The 16,876-nt window shown below is 47.3% G+C and overlaps 6 protein-coding genes across 6 annotated transcripts; 3 read left to right on the top strand and 3 right to left on the bottom strand.

Moving 5' to 3' along the window:
- Window positions 1-118: 118 nt before the first annotated feature.
- On the bottom strand, window positions 119-862 carry GLAREA_09924 (uncharacterized protein; the record flags this gene model as incomplete). Its single annotated transcript, XM_008086520.1, has 1 exon — window positions 119-862. One exon carries the CDS (start codon window positions 860-862, stop codon window positions 119-121), a length of 744 nt encoding a protein of 247 aa, XP_008084711.1.
- A 1,556-nt stretch (window positions 863-2,418) lies between these two features.
- GLAREA_09923 (Ribonuclease H-like protein) lies at window positions 2,419-4,609 on the bottom strand (the record flags this gene model as incomplete). The annotated part of the gene is made up of 6 exons (XM_008086519.1): window positions 2,419-2,822; window positions 2,869-3,324; window positions 3,589-3,640; window positions 3,752-3,922; window positions 3,978-4,303; window positions 4,357-4,609. The coding sequence occupies 6 exons, from the start codon at window positions 4,607-4,609 to the stop codon at window positions 2,419-2,421; spliced, it is 1,662 nt and encodes a 553-aa protein (XP_008084710.1).
- Window positions 4,610-5,362: 753 nt separating this feature from the next.
- GLAREA_09922 (uncharacterized protein) lies at window positions 5,363-6,749 on the top strand (the record flags this gene model as incomplete). The annotated part of the gene is made up of 2 exons (XM_008086518.1): window positions 5,363-5,853; window positions 5,900-6,749. 2 exons carry the CDS (start codon window positions 5,363-5,365, stop codon window positions 6,747-6,749), a joined length of 1,341 nt encoding a protein of 446 aa, XP_008084709.1.
- A 434-nt stretch (window positions 6,750-7,183) lies between these two features.
- GLAREA_09921 (Concanavalin A-like lectins/glucanase) lies at window positions 7,184-8,595 on the bottom strand (the record flags this gene model as incomplete). Its single annotated transcript, XM_008086517.1, has 3 exons — window positions 7,184-8,059; window positions 8,110-8,428; window positions 8,483-8,595. 3 exons carry the CDS (start codon window positions 8,593-8,595, stop codon window positions 7,184-7,186), a joined length of 1,308 nt encoding a protein of 435 aa, XP_008084708.1.
- Window positions 8,596-9,101: 506 nt separating this feature from the next.
- GLAREA_09920 (dolichyl pyrophosphate Glc1Man9GlcNAc2 alpha-1,3-glucosyltransferase) lies at window positions 9,102-10,132 on the top strand (the record flags this gene model as incomplete). The annotated part of the gene is made up of 4 exons (XM_008086516.1): window positions 9,102-9,178; window positions 9,226-9,498; window positions 9,547-9,793; window positions 10,097-10,132. The coding sequence occupies 4 exons, from the start codon at window positions 9,102-9,104 to the stop codon at window positions 10,130-10,132; spliced, it is 633 nt and encodes a 210-aa protein (XP_008084707.1).
- Window positions 10,133-11,638: 1,506 nt separating this feature from the next.
- Window positions 11,639-15,728, top strand: GLAREA_09919 (uncharacterized protein; the record flags this gene model as incomplete). Its single annotated transcript, XM_008086515.1, has 9 exons — window positions 11,639-11,714; window positions 11,824-12,005; window positions 12,268-12,297; window positions 12,347-12,412; window positions 12,470-12,528; window positions 12,580-12,598; window positions 12,657-12,722; window positions 12,774-14,569; window positions 14,615-15,728. The coding sequence occupies 9 exons, from the start codon at window positions 11,639-11,641 to the stop codon at window positions 15,726-15,728; spliced, it is 3,408 nt and encodes a 1,135-aa protein (XP_008084706.1).
- Window positions 15,729-16,876: the final 1,148 nt, after the last annotated feature.

Below are 16,876 nucleotides of genomic sequence, written 5' to 3'. Positions count from 1 at the left end.
TAGAATTGAAGAAACCGCTTGCTGAAAAAACTCCTGACAGTAAACTCCTGGGTATCTAACCGATTTTCCTGAAACCAAAAGGATGTCCAAATATCAACACCAGCGCCTGTCAAACAGCTTAATAGAAAGTGACTTCAAGCTGGTTGTCCGCGCTCGAGACATCATCAACACCCTTGTCGCTTGGACCTTTTAAGCCATTGTGGAAATAGAACTTCGTCTTGTCGGCACCTTTGCTGATGTACCAGTCGACAGTATCATTGTTTTTCTTCATGTCCCAATTTCCCATTGTCGAGGAAAGCGCTGTCTTTCCATCCTTCAAGCGGATGCTGTTGTTCACACCCCATAGTCCGGCATCATTGCGCGCTATTGCTGAATCCCAAGCACCAGTGATGTAATCTTCTGTGAAACCACCTACTTTTCCAGTTGTACGGCTCTTTATCGTTACAGGACCATCATTTCCCTGCTGAACGGATATATCACCATGGGCAGCTTTGTCATTTCCGTCAGGAACTGCTTTACTTCCAGGCGGAGGGTTGGCGTTATCGGCAGAGATTTGGAATTCGGCCCAAGTGGCGGGTTGGTCAATGCCTCGTTGGACACGACCTTTGAATGCCATGTCGAGGGGAACAAATTTTTCCTCGCCTGGCTGAAGTGTTGGAGGGTTTGGTTCGTGATCAAGGCCATATCTGGGTCCTGCCGTTCCTACACCATCCCAGGCATTTCTGTAGAAAGTGAGATTCTGAGGTCCACTGCCCTTGTTGATAAGGATGATGCCGGGACCCTCGTAGCGTTTTTCGAGCGGTACAGCAGCTGCGGAAATGGCCAGAGCCAGAACTGAAACAAGTTTGAATGAGGCGACCATTTTTGATTGTGGAATGGTTTAAAGAGAGTGTTTGAAGTTTATTGGAAAGAGTGTTGCTGTTAAAAAAAAGAAAGCTTGAGGTTGAAATAAAATATAAATGCGATTAGAAAAGTAGAATTGTCAATAGGGAGATTAACAATAGGGGTGGTCGGGTATAACGAAAGAGTGGATTGATTGTGATAAATGCGGAACAAAGACAATAAGAAGGGGGTCAACCCACTCGAGGACTATTGATAGCTATTGAAAGGAGATGATCGACAAAACAAAGGGACTCTTGTCCATTTATAAATATCAAGCACAAATTGAGATGCACTTCGTAGGAATGCGGCTTGGGGGCTGTCTCGGCAAAAGTTCATCATTCTGGATTGGAAGGAAGGACAAACGTAACAAGAGATAGCACGCGCTGCGTTTCAAGCCCCATTTGAGTCGAGCGACGATATCAGATGGCGCATTTCCTCCTGAAGCATTTCTCGATTTGTATAAGACTGCTCCCTACAAAGATCATGTTTATCGCTTGATTAACATGTCGAGGGACGCTGCAGTTGGTGGTGTAATAAATCCATTGAGTTGGTTATCTTTGACGGGGAACCACTTGACAATAGGATGATGTACTGGTGTGACTGAACATTCACTCGAGACTCGGAAAGAATTGCGCAACAAAGGCAGAAAGAAAGTGAATGATTATTCATACGGAGCTTTGGTGTTGAGTGAAAGATGAAGCTGCGAACAAAACGACGGGTGCGCCAGAACGACGGTGAGATGCCCGAGGCCCGGAAAATGACGCACGTGATCAAACCAAGAAATAGCCAATCATAGCGACCTACCCAATGCAATAGGAATTCTGCAGAAGCATGGTCTCATAGAGATGACCTCCCGAAAAGGAGGATTAAGGAAGGTCCTTCGGAAGGCCACGAGTGTTGAAATTGCAGTTGGTTCTTATATTCGAGAGCATATTCGCCAGCGTACCCAATTTAAATCCTAGAGGAGTGGAAGTTCGACTTTCGGGACTGGGGCCCACGTGGCAATCCAACAACGATGTCACGACTTCACGACTTGATGTACACGCCCCGAAAAGTCTGTATCAAATAATGGCGAATCTACGGTTCATGATGTTTATAAGATTCGAGTAGAGCTGAAGTAATAGGCTACCCCGGTGGTTACAGTGTTAATTATGGTCGGGAACGATTCTAAGAATCCGCAAGTGCTGAGAACTCCTCATTCACGATACCTGTGGACACTGGGATACATTCGAATACCGAACCGCAACAAACTTTTTGCCTTGTACCATGACGGTCCCAGAATAAAAGAAGTAAATAGATTGCGTGACAAGTACACATAAGTTGCTTGTTAACAGGTTGGCTAGCCAAGTCATTATCCATAACGGATTTACTGAAGTCGCTGCCTACTAAATTAATATGTTGGTTCAAGGAAGCCCGTAACACCCTCTTGAGTCCCCGGGTGACGCCCATACGCCATTTCATGAGTTCTATCCTTCTTCGCCTTTGTGATGTGGTGATGATATTTCTCGCAGAAGACCAAGCCACAATCCTGGCAAACTATTCGTCAGTCGCCAAATGGCATATTCCTCCCTCGGCAGCATTCACGCGCAGTTTATTGACGTAAACATCCCAGAAACTACTCTTTATTGGCGGCATGAATGGTGAGGGCTTCACTGTAGTTGTCGTCTCTGCTATTTTATCCTCCCCGCCCCCATCCGCGAGGACGGAAAATCGATTCAATTGCACCGCGTGCCAAGCTGCTGGAACATTTCCTTCGCCAGACTCGGAATCGGAGAAGAAACCCCCATCGGTATCGGGTACGTTCAGCGTAACCCCTCCCACATCATCGTCGCAGGATGAGTCTAGATCGCTATTTTCAATGTTTGCATCTAGCAGCCCCAATCGTCTTTCCTCGAACAGCGTTGACGTTAGCTTGACGAAAAGCTCTGCCGTCATCCAACCTGGTTTTGTTAATTAGATGCGTTGGAGTGAAAAGACGGAACTTACTATCAAACCCAGCTTCATGATCCTTTCCTGACCCGTACGAAGTGTGCTTCTCATGGAGTACAACAAGCGGTTCATGGATGGATTTGAAAGGCTCTAGAAGCTGTGCTAGTGCAGAACTTGACCCCATTCCTTCCCGGCCGTGAGTAGCAATATACTTGGTATCAAAGACCCTCGGGAACAATTCGTGGATTTCCTCCTGAAAGTGAGATACCTTCTCGGGTAAGATGCCGACGAAGGTATTATAAAGAAAACCGAGGTCGGTGAAAAGGTTGTGCCCAACAATGATATGTTGCTTTTTCAACAGTGCAAGCTTGACCTTTTCAACATCCTTGACAATTGCGTCGAGTTGGTTCTCCGGCTTCGTTTCATCACCATCTTTGCCTTCGACGTAAAACCATCGTGGATTGATTCCATCAAGGTTGCCACCGGATAAAGCCTCAAAAATCCAGCGCAGACCTAAAAAAAAATCAAATTCAGTACATCACTTCAAGTCAATAAACGAAGGACAGTGTTGAAATCTCAATCGAGATAAACAAGAGTGTCAATCCTTAACAGGTATGGTACACTTGAACGCCCCCAATCTTAAAACACAGAGTGATATGCTTTCTCCTACTGGCTAGTCGCCTCCAGCAAGTGATGAAATGGTCAAAACGGCCTGGAAGCGAAACGAAGGTTTAAGACAAGGATGTAAATGAGACCATCAAAATGACTGAGACTCACCAATTTGCTTTGCAAGGCCAGCTTCGAATGACTCGTCTTTTCTCTTCTGAAACTACAGCACTTTTTAGCACAGGCGCCAGACATAGAACACCACAAGTAAAGCAATGAGTAGCATCACAAAACAAACGCGTCGGAATCTTAGAGAGATCCATGAGAAACTTACCTCTGCCTCTCTTTTTACATCCACCTTGACAACCTGCATAAACTCCTTTCCACCTCTTGGGAAAGCGCGCAGGCCTGGAAACTCGCTACGAATAAGTTGATAAATAAGCCTACGTTGGTATCCGCTAGTGGGATCCAATACACTTCCGACGTTCACAAAATCAAATTCTGGCTGACGGCATGTTAGTATCGACATCTGAGATGTTCTGCTGAGAAAGTATGCTCACCTTGGAGCTGTTGATCCACTCGGATATGGTACTTCTGGCCTTTCGATAGAAGGTCAGATTCGTTGTATCGCTTGCAGGAATAATAAGATCCGGAATCGTAGAAGTTCGGCTGGTCCTTGCTTGATACTCTTCTCGGTGCACGTCTTCTTCCGTTCTTGATAGATATGGAACACCACTTTTAAATAATGTGCCAAAATTAAAGTCATTTTTGAGTAAAAACTCGCATGCACTACTGGAGAAGGTGAAGTCGCGCTCAAGTCGAATGTCAACACCAGCAGCCTGGAGTGGACTCAGATAGAAGTTGTAGGGCCGAGCTAGATAGAATTCTGCAACGTGATATATTAGAATAATTGGATTTCAATAACATAAAAGCACAAACCTTTCTCCCTGTCTTCCTCGATACATGTGATGCCAAATTGAACTACCTGATATGTGGAGGCGGCGTCCTTCATTTCCTCGTAGATTTCTTGCAAAGTTGGTTTATCAACCTTTTGAGATCTATCTCCTGTCCCATATTGACGACGGGTAGAGATCCCACTCATCTCCAGATCGAAAGTTACGAAAGTGGCATTTGCAATATGCTTTAAGATCGATAACAGTTGTCGCTTGTATTGAGAGTTATCCACTTCCATGGTGGCGAAGTGAAGTGGTGATGGATGATTTTTAGGTCTTGATAAAGCAAACCAACTGTTAAGGTGTAGCTTAGAGATGAACCTCGATATGGACATACAGGATCGTAGAGATAATGATGCGGACAATAGCACGGCTAGTTGATTTGGCGAGAGTGAAAAAGTAGTCTAGGGAGATGGTGGCAAAGGATCGTAAAGTTGTTCAAATAGCTAGTGAATATCGAGAATGAATCAGAACCAGTTTCTTTTCAACAGGAAGAGCTTGACCCGGCTAATGGAACTTGTTGCGACAACCCTCGAAAGATTTGAAGGAAGAAAGAATGATGCGGTGGTCCTCGTTTTACAAACAAACAAATAACCGGTTGAAATAACAAAGAAATAGAGAGGCGTGGAAGAACTTCACCCTGAGGAGGCAGGAGAGATCGAGTGTGCCCAGAAGTACTATGCTCAATGAGCGTTATCCTTGTTTAGCTGTCAAAGAGAATGTTTGTATTCCCATGGCGTCCAGTGATCCAGGTCGTTCTATTGTGTTGTGCATATTTATTATGCACCACCCTAATGCAAGAAGCAGGGGCTCTGCTTTATTTCTGGGAGCCAATTAAAGGTGGGGAGATTTTCAATCGACCATCAACGAAATGCCGAGGTTAGGTCACAACAATATTATTGCACGGGCATCGCGAACAACATTCCTAGGCTTGCGTTTCGCGCCATTGCTACTTTCACTTCTCAACGCGACAACTGGAAGGACGGGCAATTATGGCTTCGAATACTTCTGTTGCGACAACTCTGAGTCCCACAAGAGAAACTTTGTCATCATCCCAACTGATCTCTTCGTCAATCTCTTCTCTGTCGGCATCGTCTGCTTCCTCACGGCATTCGTCGTCCCAGATATCAAAGATATATCGCCAATCCTCCACACTATTCTTGACGCGAAGACTACCAGAATCGCTGTCAACTATACTCCCAGTCATAACCCCACCCGAATCGGAGGAGACCAACGCAGAGAAAGGACCAGCGCCTGTGTCCAAAGCTAGCCGGACGACGAGGATAAAAGTCTGGAGTTTATACCTCACAATCTTGAATGCTATAGTGGAACTAGATCCAGACGAAGGGAAACAGGCATTTGGAAGTTCAGACTGGAGAGCACTGGTCACCAAAGTGCGAGACGGGGAGGTGTGGGAGGAGGTGGTGCAGAATGGGTACGGCGGGGTCGAAGGAGATGTTGATTCTGATGTAGTGATCAATTTGTATGCCAATTCCCTCAAATCCGAAAGCCTGAACTAACTATAACAGAGCAACCCTCCTCCTCGCCCACGCGCGCTCTCAAAAAATCAATCAAACCCGCCTCGAAACCTACCTAGCAGCCTCCACAACCCCCAACCTCGACATCTCCACACAACTCCAAAACCACACCCGCAGCATCAGCCCACACAAACGCAACGCCCACGCCTCTGGCACCGACACGCCCCGCGACCTCAACGCCCGCGTCAAAATCCTCGAACTGTACACCCTCCACGTCCTCTTGCGCAACAACGAATGGGACTACGCCCGCGAATTCATATCCATCTCCTCGGTGCTCGACGAAGAACGGCGCGAAGCTTTCTTGCAGGCCTTGCAAAGTTTGCAGGATGAACAGCATGAAGCGGTAAGGCGTGAGAAAGAGGAGAAAAGGTATCAGGAGGAACAGCTGAAGAAGGATATCGAAGACGCTAGACGGAGACGGGCGGAGAATGAAGCGAGGGAACGGAAACGTGAGGAGGAAGCGCGGGTGAAGAGGGAGGGAAGTGAAGTCGATTACGGCGTTGAAGACCGACCGAGCACGTCAAGATCAAATGGGAAATCAAGCTCAGTACGGAAACCGACGAATACTTCATCACCTACAAACCGCAAACTCCCGCCTCCAACCCTGGTAACACGGGTTTCTAACATCCTATCCAATATCCGCACGTTACTACTCGAGAATATGGCAGGCGGTTTTAAAACCCGTCCGATGTTTTTACTGCAGATGCTCGCGTTTATTATTGGGATCTTGGTTGTGAGCAGTCGGAAAGAGGTTCGGGAGCGTGTGAAGAGGGCGATTGCGATTGCGTGGGGGAAGGTGGGCGGGACGGTGCGGATGGGTGGGAAGGTTAGTTATATTTAATTGGTGGGGTTTGATGATACTCGTAGGGAGAAGGGAGAGGTTGAAGGTTGATGATTGTATGATAGCAAGTGTTGGGTTTGGAGATGTGTATATATTCTCATGAGATGGAGTTTTGGGAGTGGTTTTTGGACTGCATGGGTTAGGATGGGATGAAAGGGCTCTGGGGTAGAGTCTTAGTTAGTCGTGTAATGATTTTAGAGGTTTCTCTATTTATCCTTTCCGCGGGTGAGCATGTTACGTTTCTCACAGACGTCAGTAACAAGTACAACTTGTAAGACTGCCCATCAACAAGCTGCTATCCCGGGAGCAAGTAAATCACTGCGATTACAACAGATAAAAGCTAAGTACTAAACTCATAATGCATTCAATTTGAAACCCAAAATCGCGCGAAAAGCGCCCTACGCTCACTATCCACAAACCCTATAGTACATCTCCTACAAATACTTCTTCGGTCCATTCGCCTTTCTCCTTTTATACAACACGTACGCGCCCACAACCACAACCTGACCCGCCACAACCACCAACACAAACGAGCCCAGTCCAACCCCAGACTTTGCCATCTCTCCAATGACAGTATGATGCGTATTCTGCACTACGCCCTTGATACCCGCGGCATGCATATTTAGAGCTTCGTGGAGATCGGCTTTGGTGGCGCGGACGTCGCTTTGGACGTCTTTCATGATGTTGGGTGTGCCTTCTTGGATCTTGATGGAGGCTTCGATGCTTTGGAGCTTGGCGAGGAGGAGGTCTTGTCGTTTGAGTGCTTCGTTGCGTTCTTCGATTAGTTGTTGGCTGATGTGGCCGATGTGCTTCATCATGCTTTGGAGGCGGTTGTGGAGGTCGGCGAATTGTTCGGCGCTGCTATGGAATTTGGAGGCGGGTACGTCGTCGCCTTCTGAGTAGGATGGGATATTGCCGCTATTTTGCTGCTGGGCGGGTTTGCCTCGTGGTTGCGAGTCGGCTGCTGCATATCCTGTATCGTGTATTGGGTTTTGCGCAGCAGAATCTGCTGAATGCTGATCGGTTGTTGTAACGAATTTGAAGACTTCGAACGAGTCTGGGTTCTCTGCTGAGGCGGCGGACAGCCCAAAGAAGTTTCCAAGAGGAAGTTTGACTTTGGGGGATTCAAAGCATGGTCTTCCGTCGACAGTAACCTTGAACGACTCCGAGGTGTGTCGTAGAGTAATCCGCGATGGCCTTCCTAAATTTCGGTAGGAGTATTCGCAGTGTCCAAATGCGAGACTGTCAACGCTGTGATGCGATTTGTAATCTGTGCTTCCGTCGTTCAAGAATCCTCTCACAAATCCACCCTACCAGTCAATTAGCCAATTTCCATCAATTGGCGCAGAAGAAAACCTACAGATCCTGCGTATTGGTCTATCACCAGCGCCAATCCATCAAACTTCCCCACCGTGTATATGCCGGCTGAGCCAATCTCGTTCTGCCCGCTTTTGGCATACCATATGTTGAAGTTTCCACCACCTCGTTCCGGACCTGTTGCTCGAAAATCCACGTCTACCGTCCATTGACTATGTAGCAAAGGCTCTTCTGCCCATACAGCGCCTCTCTGGTTTCCTGGTGCAGGTGGGGTGAGGACTAATTTGTTCGAGAGTATCTGAGGAGGATCTGGCTTTCCGCTGATATGGAATTTAGGTACTGAATGGCCATTTGGCGATATGCTTGGTATAGTTAGCATCAAACTTGAGGATAAACATCTGAGGATGGTAACTTACTGGCCGTCCTGACCAAAACTCAACTCATTCCTGAGATAAGTGGCTTGCGCCGAAGAAAGTAGTAATGTCGAAACAACTGATAATGCTGAAAAAGGTGCAAACGAGAAAACCATGTTCGCAAAGATCAATGCTTCAATTCAATGAAGAGATCGAAAAGAAAAACACCAGCTGCCAGAGCACATGTATGCCGCGAGAGACACGCTGGCGTTAGGATCAAGGGCTATTCTGGTGCTATTAATCCTCCGACCCTGTCCTTCCTCTCTTGAGGACAGATTGAAGCACCGACTTCACAATATCCGTAACGCAGTAAATAGCCACAGCCCCTATTAAAAAATTACGAATCGGTCTGCCCAAGCTGGTAACGGAAGGTCCAAAATCAAAGGTAAATTTATGGTAAACGAAATGCTTCACGGCGATTTCTGTTGGCATGAAAGCTGCATCCATGTTTGACTGAGAGGTTGGAGTTGCTCAATGGAGCTCAGCTCTTGGCCAATGGGGTGGGCTCGTAACCCCAGACACCTAGCGCGACGCGGGTGTTTTCTCGAACATCTGTTTTTAGAAAACATCAGTGACAAAAGTACCAACCAGCGCAATCTTGAGGATTAGAGATGGGTTTGAAATGTCGGAACTTTACCCATCGATAGGACAATGTGCGGTTGTAGCCACCGCGTTCAAAGTGCTACTGTTTCCAGCATAGTAAGAACTTTCATCAATCGCATCTGGACAAAACTGACCATAAGTAGTAAATCCACCGACTTCGAGGTCCACAGGAATTGGCTTGCGATCACCAACACTCTTCCAATCCAGGAATGGTACTTCGAAAAGACGTCCGAATGGACGCTCGATTATCCTCCTTTCTTCGCCGCATTCGAATGGATTCTTTCCCAATTCGCGAACCTGGTAGACCCAGAAATGGTAAAGGTGTTCAACCTCGAATACGATAGCTGGCAGACAATATATTTCCAACGTACAAGTGTCATAATTACCGAGCTGGTGCTGGTATATGCGCTTCACCTGTACGTAGTTGTCTTTATGTTTGCCGGATTATATCTGACCTCTTCCAGCTTCGTCAAGTCTGCCCCGCCAAACCAAAAGCGCCCCGCTCAAGTTGCGGCCCTTTCTCTTTTACTTTCACCTGGATTGCTCATTATCGACCACATCCATTTCCAATACAATGGTTTCATGTATGGTCTCCTCATACTGTCCTTGGTACTGGCGAGGAAGAAGTCAACCACCCTAGCGAGTGGCCTTGTTTTCGCTATTCTTCTCTGTTTGAAGCATATTTACCTCTACCTTGCACCGGCATATTTCGTATTTTTGCTGCGAGCATATTGTCTGGGGCAAAAATCTATCTTTCATATACGATTTGGTAATGTTTTCAAGCTTGGGACAGGGATCATTGCAATTTTCGGTGCGGCGTTTGGGCCGTTTGCATATTGGGGTCAAATCCCACAGCTGCTGAGTAGATTGTTTCCGTTTTCTAGAGGGCTCTGCCACGCATATTGGGCTCCAAATATATGGGCCATTTACTCATTCACAGATCGAGTTTTAATCTATGGTTTGTTAACACCTTATCTAGAAGCTTCAGCACTAATATGTTGTAGTTGGCCCTAGACTTGGTTTAGCGGTAAACCAGGACGCCGTAAATAGCGTCACACGTGGTCTTGTGGGAGACACTTCTTTTGCGGTCTTGCCCGAGATTACTGCTAGAACAACTTTCGTCTTGACTTTGTTGTTCCAGATCATCCCTCTGATTAAGCTCTTTTTCGACCCCACATGGGATACCTTCATCGGCGCGGTGACATTGTGTGGATATGCATCATTTTTGTTTGGATGGCATGTTCACGAGAAAGCTATTCTGCTGGTCATCATTCCGTTTAGTTTAATCGCCCTGAGAGACCGACGATATTTGGGCGCATTTCGACCTGTAGCTGTGGCGGGGCATGTTTCGCTCTTCCCGCTATTATTTACGTCGGCCGAGTTTCCTATCAAGACAGTGTATACCGTGTTCTGGCTCGTGCTATTTCTACTTGCCTTTGATAGGCTGGCGCCAGCTAGCAATAGATCACGGATATTCCTGTTCGATAGATTCAGCTTGCTCTACATCGCAGTTAGCATCCCACTGATTGTATATTGCAGTCTATTACACCGAATCATCTGGGGACCGCGATTCGAATTCCTCCCGTTGATGTTTACGAGTTCATACTCAGCAATCGGGGTGGTTGGGAGTTGGCTAGGATTCTTGGTCGTATATTTTACTAGCTAGCTACAATGTCAGAAATATAAACTGGTAGATTCAACCCCTGAATCGCTTAAGCGATATTTTGATGTTCAAGAGATTCTTTCATAGCTGTTTCCTTCTCATTCTTTTCGAGGTGTTTAGATCAAGAGGGTGAGAAACTTAGGCCTGACAAGTGTAAGAAGCTGGCTTCAGGCTGGATGCCAATGGTCGGTGAGTGGTCGGGGGTGAGTGAAAACATTACTAGGCGGGCGGGCATAAAAGGTGGGTCGCTCGCTTGGAAGCGTTGTCTGGCTCGCCTCCCACCTAGCACCCTGGGGTATGATGTGGCATTACTGTGATTTTCAGTGCTCTTCAAAACCACGAGGGTGAGCGACATGATTGACTTGGTTTATTTTCATTTATTTTGCCTGCTATCTGTTATTGCCTCGCCATGCCAATGGAAGGCGTGCATCTCGGTTAAGCTCGCTCACAAGAAAAGGGGGATGGATTCAGCGACGTCAACAATGCTCGGGGCCACGGACTGGCAAATCATGGAGATCTTGAAAAGGCCGGCCTTGCTAACCTGGTTGTAAACTACTACCGTTACTGTTTTAATGTATAGCATTACTCCGATGGTTTATGTGAAAGTCCCATTATCTGCTTTTACCATGGTTTATAAGTGGGCAAAGGTCCAAGGGATCTACTCCCTACCTTTAAATACAGCCTAGATTAGTTTTTAAAGCACAACCAAACATCATTTGACATTGTCACACGTGTAATTAGCAATTTAACAATAGTAGATGCGCGAGACAGACAAATTAGCGATGTAGAAACCGCTTGTCATCACAAGTTGGGGTCGAGGTTGATGTGCAAAATTCGACTACCGTTTTTGCAATCAATTGAAAATGCTTATATTCAACAATAACATTTGCAAGATGAGTCTCAACTATACAATGAGGTACTCAAACGAAAGACCTTGCTTCAAGCTTCAAATCAAGCTCAAGAGAGTTGGTGAGTTTCCTCAAGTCCTTGATGTTGGCTGCGGAAGAGGGAAGCCTTTGTGGTCCCTATCCGAGAGGGACTGTTTCGAGCCACCAACCGCGCTCCTTACCTAGTCTAGACCAGGGTGCCGGGATACGTCCGGGCTACGCAGAGCCACCAACCACTTCGAGAGAAACTTACCCTCCTCCTCCACGAACCCAACTTTTGCAACGAGCAAACCGTGCAGGCTTTCTTTCAACCCAACACCACCGGCTCAACGCCAAAACCACGACTTCATGCAATACCTTCAACACAAGCGAGGTCAATAGACGCGTCAAGAACATATAACAGTACGTTTCTATATCTTCCTCCACTTCCGCCTCTCTCGCAGTCAGAGCCCGCCTTTCTACCCACGCGCCCGCCCTTGATCCGTCTTCAGCGGACTGTGTTTACAAGAAGGAGAACTCGAGGTGCTACATTCATTCCAAGCGATTGAGTCACTTTGCAGCTGCCGTCAAACATTCATAGAGGGGCATCCGGTCTAACTACCCCCCTTGTGCAGGTTCTCCCACGCTCGTCATAGACCCAGCAACCTCCACGACGCGCCAAGATGGTACGCATACCTCGAAATCCCCAAACAGACTGTAATCTAACACGTCCAGGTTCTATTCAAGCGAAAACCGGTCCAATATGTGCCTCGGCCAGTGATTGAGAATGATGATCAGGAGGTAGAGATCCTACAACCGATGGGCGCGGCGCAAGACATTGGCTGATATTTGTGTTAGGTATGGGTTATCAAGCAGACGAATGAGGTGTTTGTGGACTATGAGCAGTACCTGACTCGGTATGCGCCCAAAAGCCCGCGTGTATTTACTTAGGCTAACTCAGGTCTCAGGATGGACTTTTACAAGCAGGTCAGTTCTGCTTAGTTGCGATAGTGCCACTATGTAGAAAGCTACTGACCCTAGACAGCGACGCTTTATCTGCCAGATTAGCGGACATTCAGGGCTATCATTTTTCGAGGCACTGAAAAGTGAGGTAAGATATGTTGTTGCCAGAGGCGCGTCCGGTCCACTAACTCTATAACAGCTAGCTGGCGCGCAAGAAGTGGAGGAGGCGTTTCCAGAAGCTCTGAAGGGCCCGATCCTACGGCGCGTCCAATTCCAAACGATATCTCGAATTGATACACTGGTTGACCTGATCTACGAGGAGTTCCGAGCAGACTACTACCCCGGCGAAGCGGTCACAGTCCATGTAGTAACAGGGGAAAGACTGACGGGAATTGTCAGAGATAAGACGCGCTTCGGCAGCAAGACTCTTCCGGATGGCACCGTACAACCTGCATTTTCGCGATATTTTGTCAGTTTGGACAATCGACCAACGGAGGAGGCGGTTGTGGACGATGCGCACATTAATCGAGACCGTAAAATCTTCACCAAGCAGGTTCTGAGATCTTTCATCAAGAAGACAGTCACCCGTGAGGCATGGACTGGCGCTCCCTGGCTGGTCAAGCATGATGTTGCCGCGGTGTATCACATCGACACTCGAGTGCCACCCCATTTGCGATACGAAAGCAAAGCCGCGGAGAGGAAACAGTTTCAGGCGCAAAAGAAAAATGGACCAGATTTTGAGGGAATGGTTTCTAGTTTCCAAGGTAACGGCGTACCTCAGGCACGTTTGCCAGAGTTAAAGCCAGCACCAAAGAGTCATAAGAGCAAAGCTCAACAATCGCAACTTAAGCAAAAACAGCAGCCCTATCTGAACCCAGCTCCTTCTCAGCAAATGTCAATGGCTGGTTCACATCAAGCAAGCCCTCCCCAACTCGTTACCCCACCTCCATATGGCTCTCATACCTTCCAAGCAAATGGCCCACCCCCAGGAGCTGGCCCTCATTTCGCTAACTTTCACAACTCAACGTTTGCTTTCGCCCCTCTTGCGTCGCTACCTCCGCCTCCTCCGCCGCCACCACCAATCAAATATCCTATTGAGGACTTGCAAGTCGGGCCGCGACCTGAAGGTCCGAAACGCCCACCTCTAAAGTACTTCTCCCAAGATACACCATTAGATAGCGGTAAAGCTCGTGATGGGAATGGTATTAGGATGGAATCAGTAGGCCTGTTACTAGAGTCATGGGATACCTTGAATGTCTATTGCGAGATCTTCAAGTTGGATTCCTTTACATTTGATGATTTTGTAGAAGCCATGCAGTTTTCATCAGAGGACGTTGATTGTCAGCTTTTTGTAGAGATACACTGTGCTGTACTAAAGCTTCTCGTCAGTTCCGAAGTAGATGGTGGCAAGGTCAATGTCCAATTACCGGAGATGGAAGTGGAAGAAGAGGAAGAAGAAGGTGAAGAGCCCGCGGCGGAACCGGAACCAACACCAGAACCAGAGCCAAAGCCAAAAGGACGTGCCACCAGAAGCAGTCTTGCAAAAGCCGAAGCCGAAGCTGTAGAACAAGCTAGGATCCAAGCAGAGGCGAATGTTAAGTCAGAGGAGGAGGAGCCAAAGATCCTGCACCGCGCTGCCGATATGCAAACAGAGATAGGCTGGATAGACCGTTTAAGGAAGAGAGACTTCAAAAATAGTGGGTGGCAAATTATTGTTGTCGGTCTTCTCTATCAACTCTCCAAAGGCCACCGGGCAAATGGAAAATACGATCCATTGTTAGAGCACCTCGCGCCTCTGACAATGGAACCGACACCAGAAACTGCTCGACAACAATATGCGAAGCTCGATGTCAACCTTCGCATCTCAATCCTGCAAACCCTATGTATTCTAACAGCCGAGACGAAAGCCATCCGAGGATATATGGAGGAGTGTAGCGAGCAAATGACCGGTTTCCGTAAAGAGAAGATCGGCTTCCAACGAGAACGGAAGACTCTGTAAGTCAGCTGACATGATTCTCGAGTGCATGCTAATTTGACTAGGATGGAGGAACTTCGATTGCTCAATGAAGAAAAGAAAGTTCTATTACCGGCCAATATGCCACCATCCGATGTTCCAGACGCCAAAGCTGCTGATGTTGACACCAAGATGACCGATGTCGACGAAGAAGTTCCAGACTCTGGGGCGGATGATGAAGTTATTGACACGGACGAAGGCATTCACAAGGGACGATCGTTACGACGTGGAATTGATCGAGCTAATGTGCGGAAGAGGAAGCGTGATGCCGAACAAGAGAAGAAAGAAAAGGCAGAGGCTGAGGCCAAAGCACCAAAGCAGTCGAAGCAGTTCACGAAGTTATTAAAAGACATTCAAAAGAAACAAGACGCCATTAAGGACGCGGAGGAAGAGATTGCTATCCTTGACAATGACCTTCGAGAAGCAGATTGCCCACGTACAAGAGTTCTAGGGAAGGATCGCTTCTGGAACCGATACTATTGGTTTGAACGAAATGGTATGCCTTACGGCGGACTTCCTGACAGCTCAACTGCCGTTGCGCAATATGCCAATGGTTGTATTTGGGTTCAAGGCCCTGACGATATGGAGCGAATCGGTTATATCGAAATGAAGGAAGAGTGGCAAAACGAGTATCGTTCCAAATTCAACATGACCGTGCCGGAGCGAAAGGAACTAGAAGAAGGTCCGACTCACGTCTTTACCGCGCACCAATGGGGTTACTACGACAATCCAGAAGAACTCGATGGCCTCATCAGATGGCTGGATGTTCGGGGTACCAACGAGATCAAGCTTGCGAAAGAACTGAAGGCGTATCGAGATAGGATCGTCCAAAATATGGAGAGACGCAAGGAATATCTCAATCCCACCGAGGACAAATCTATTGATCTAGGCAATAAGCGTATGTCTACTCGGAAAAAGGACTCGCATGCCGATCATACTATCCATCGCTGCTTGACATGGCACAACAACACGGCTATGGAGGAATTGGGGCACTTGCACTCTGAGCAACCTCGTGCTAGAAAGCCGGCACGAAAAGCAAAGGCACCCACCCCCGTTGTAGAAGAAGATCGACCAACACGAGGTGAGGGCAAGGTTAAAAAAGAGAAAGGTGTTGCTCGATCATCGAAAAACAATGTCTGATATCGGTTGACGTAGGAAATGATCTTGTTCACTGGAGGAAATTTTGGTTGTGATTGTTGCATATTAGTTGTTTGTGTTGTGTAGCATTGGGGTTCTGATGATTTGCATGAAGCATGGCGTATGGACTGGGCTCGAGACTGTCATTTTCATGAAGCTCAAAGCGGAGTATGGAGGAGCATGCGGGGGTGCGTATATCATTGAGTCTACTATTGAGCGAACTTTGTGCCTACAGGTGTAACCTTTGGAAATAGGCTGATGGCCGACCTGAGATTTAGAAAATAAATGAGATGAGATAGAGTCAAAAAGCAGCCGCCATTGGCGTGCCGTCTGTATCGGAACGTGTTGCACATATAATTGTGCGAAGATGGATATATTCATTGGACCCCCCTCGGGTTCCAATCATGCTTTGGCATCGTTGATCTTTTTATCACCTGCGCTGTCATGTTGCAAACAGCACAACTTTGTTTTCACCCCCTCCCTGGTGTCATCATGAACCCATGTTGTAAAACACAGCGGATCGGGGGGTGCTTCCTAGTTCCGTTCCTGGCGCTGTTAGCCCGGCTGTACACACACACTGTCCAAAGTGATAGGTAACCTGATCCGAAGTTGTCATCTAACACATAGTAGGGGACTTTGTTGTGGCTTTTCGTCCCTTCAGCAGGAAGTCCTCCACCCATCGCACACCCCACCCATCTCACGTAACATCAAGGGCGGGGCAGCAAGAGTTGGAGCTGAGATCTGGCCATCTTCCGAGTCGAATTGAAGTGTATCCCAGAATTGGGTACGTACGGGAAATCCAAGTCAGTCTTACAGCCCCCTTCGCTTAGCCTTTTCAATAGGTATCTGACTCTAAATTTGACTTCTTCAGTTCAAGCGTTCGTCTCGTATTTTCACCAAGATATAGTCCACAAGGAATTTCTGCCGTAGCAGCGAAGTGATGAGACTGCGTCACTGTTACAGATGGCTTTGGTCAAACTTACTATATCCTGGATTTCGGGGGAAGGGTTATCGTGCAGTCAAAGTACCACAATACACAAGAACTGTGTGTTAGGGTCTTAGCACCAATGAGTTATTCCCTATATGAGCGCCACCCGGGAATGGACTGTAATGATTCGACATGGGACGCCGCTACATGCCACAGCACTACT

The sequence above is a fragment of the Glarea lozoyensis genome, assembly GCF_000409485.1.
Source record: "Glarea lozoyensis ATCC 20868 chromosome Unknown GLAREA4, whole genome shotgun sequence".
Taxonomy (NCBI): Eukaryota; Fungi; Ascomycota; class Leotiomycetes; order Helotiales; family Helotiaceae; genus Glarea; species Glarea lozoyensis.
This window is presented reverse-complemented; position numbering and strand designations above follow the sequence as displayed.